At 49.3% G+C, this 2,297-nt stretch overlaps 1 protein-coding gene across 1 annotated transcript in view; it reads left to right on the top strand.

Moving 5' to 3' along the window:
• Tex49 (testis expressed 49) overlaps window positions 1-2,095 on the top strand; it is a 21,950-nt gene extending 19,855 nt beyond the window's left edge. Inside the window, exons 3-4 of the mRNA XM_026782409.1 lie at window positions 1,266-1,410; window positions 1,953-2,095. Coding sequence (XP_026638210.1) covers window positions 1,266-1,410; window positions 1,953-2,001 — 194 coding nt within the window. The 3' untranslated portion in view covers window positions 2,002-2,095. The remainder of the gene's footprint in view (window positions 1-1,265; window positions 1,411-1,952) is intronic.
• The last annotated feature ends 202 nt before the right edge of the window (window positions 2,096-2,297 follow it).

Below are 2,297 nucleotides of genomic sequence, written 5' to 3'. Positions count from 1 at the left end.
TCACACACAAACACCTTCTACACCTGCACAGCTGCACACACACCTTCTACACCTGCACAGCTGCACACACACCTTCTACACCTGCACAGCTGCACCTTCACACACACACACCTTCTACACCTGCACAGCTGCACCTTCACACACACACACACCTTCTACACCTGCACAGCTGAACACACGCACCTTCTTTTTTTTTATATTTTTTTAAAGATTTATTTATTTATTAAGCATACATGTACTGCTGGCAAGGAACGCACCAGGTCTCATTACAGATGGCTGTAAGCCACCATGTGGTTGCTGGGAATTGAACTCAGGACCTCTGGAAGAGCAGCCAGTGCTCTTACCCTCTGAGCCATCTCTCCAGCCCCACACGCACCTTCTACACCTGCACAGCTGCACCTTCACACACACACACAACTTCTACACCTGCATAGCTGCACCTTCACACACACACACACACACACACACCTTCTACACCTGCTCAGGTGCACCTTCACACACACACACACCTTCTACACCTGCACAGATGCACCTTCACACACACAGCTTCTACACCTGCACAGCTGCACACACACACCTTCTACACCTGCACAGCTGCACACACACACACACACCTTCTACACCTGCACAGCTGCACCTCCACACACACAAACCTTCCACCAAACTTTGAGCAAGAGGAACTTGATAACACCTGTGTGTAGCATCTCAAAGTGGAGTGGTACCATTGGTTAGTTTCAGGGAATTCCCTGGAGTGAGCAAAGGAAAGCATTATTTCAGACAAGGGAAATTAAATGGGAGAGGACAATTCAGAAAAGGCCCTTGAGCCGCACAGTGGTGGCACACTCAGGAGGCAGAGGCAGGCAGATCTCTGTGAGTTCAAGGCCTGCCTGGTTTACAGAGTGAGTTCCAGGACAGCCAAGGCTGTTACACAGAGAAACCCTGTCTCCAAATACCAAAACTTCACCACTTGAGTCAATAGACCTCTCTTGTACACTTCCCAATGAGCTGACTTTATTTTCCATCTTGGCACATCTTAGAGACAGGTTTACTTAGCAGCAGGAAACACCAAGACTAAGCCAGCTGACCGGGAAGTGTGTGAGATGCTGGAATCCAGAAGGGAAACAGAGTATAGTGAACACCCTCCCAGGACCTCTCGCACTGGTCACAGCAAGTTTCTAGACTGTGCTTTTTATCTGGAGACAGAAAAAAACAAGGGAATCTGGCGAAATTCAATCAATCACCTGTCTTTCTTTCAACTCAACCAGTCCCCAATCAGGTCTTTCGAGTCCCAGTGACCGATGCTCAGAACTTCAGCTTCTGGTGGACCAACCATTCAAGTGTGCGTCCAGAGAAAACCATACCATGGATCCACTGTCGACGCCATTGTCTTATTAAAAGCCCGATGACCAGGTTAGGCTGAGAAAGGTCAGGGTAGGGGGCTTGGGGAAGTTTTTTCTCCTCACAATGAAACCTATTCTTAAGCTCCGCTTAAGAGCTAAGAATAAGCTGGGTGTAGTGATGCACACCTTTAATCCTAGCACTCAGGAGGCAAAGGCAAGTGGATCTCTGTGAGCTGGGAGTTCAAGCCCAGCCTGGTCTATATAGAGTTCCAGGAAAGCCAGAACTACATAGAGAGACTGTCTCAGAATCAGAGAAGAGGTTTGAGTCCTATCAGGGAGAGTGGGCCCCAGATCCTGGGCAGTGTGGTCTCCACACAGTAGTTTGAGATCTGTCCGCTTTGTTTTATGGGTGCAATTCTGAACAGGCACAGAATCAATGTCTCTAGCGTTCCTGTGGGTTCCTGAAGTCTACTCCAGCCAGCGTCCTTGTGGCAGCTCTACTTCACCGCCCCTGCCCATTCGTACAGAGGCAGCCATGAGGACCATTGTTAAGGATGCTCCCCTCCCTTTAGCCTGACCTGGCTGAATCTCGAGGCATTTTCTCTTTTCCAGATATATGGATCACTCTATTCTCAACGACAAAACCTTCCCTCAGTATTGAGGAGGACATGCCTGCAGGACAAGATGAAAACTGGAGGGAGGGCAAGGGGGAATCGAGGTGGTAGGGGAAGCGAAATAAACAAACTGAACTAAAAGGCATTTCTTCGCACTGGCTGTGGGAGGCAGTGGAGTCTATGGCCCTGACTCCTTGAGAGCAGGTATGTGAGATTCCTGACGAGGTCAGATCTCAGAATGAGAGGAGTGAGGGGACCAGGGCACTGAAGAACAACCACAGAGGTGTTGACCCAGTGCATGACGGGGGTCAGAGTCAACATCTGGGAAGACACATCTAATGCA

Source organism: Microtus ochrogaster, chromosome 15, assembly GCF_000317375.1.
Source record: "Microtus ochrogaster isolate Prairie Vole_2 chromosome 15, MicOch1.0, whole genome shotgun sequence".
Taxonomy (NCBI): Eukaryota; Metazoa; Chordata; class Mammalia; order Rodentia; family Cricetidae; genus Microtus; species Microtus ochrogaster.
This window is presented reverse-complemented; position numbering and strand designations above follow the sequence as displayed.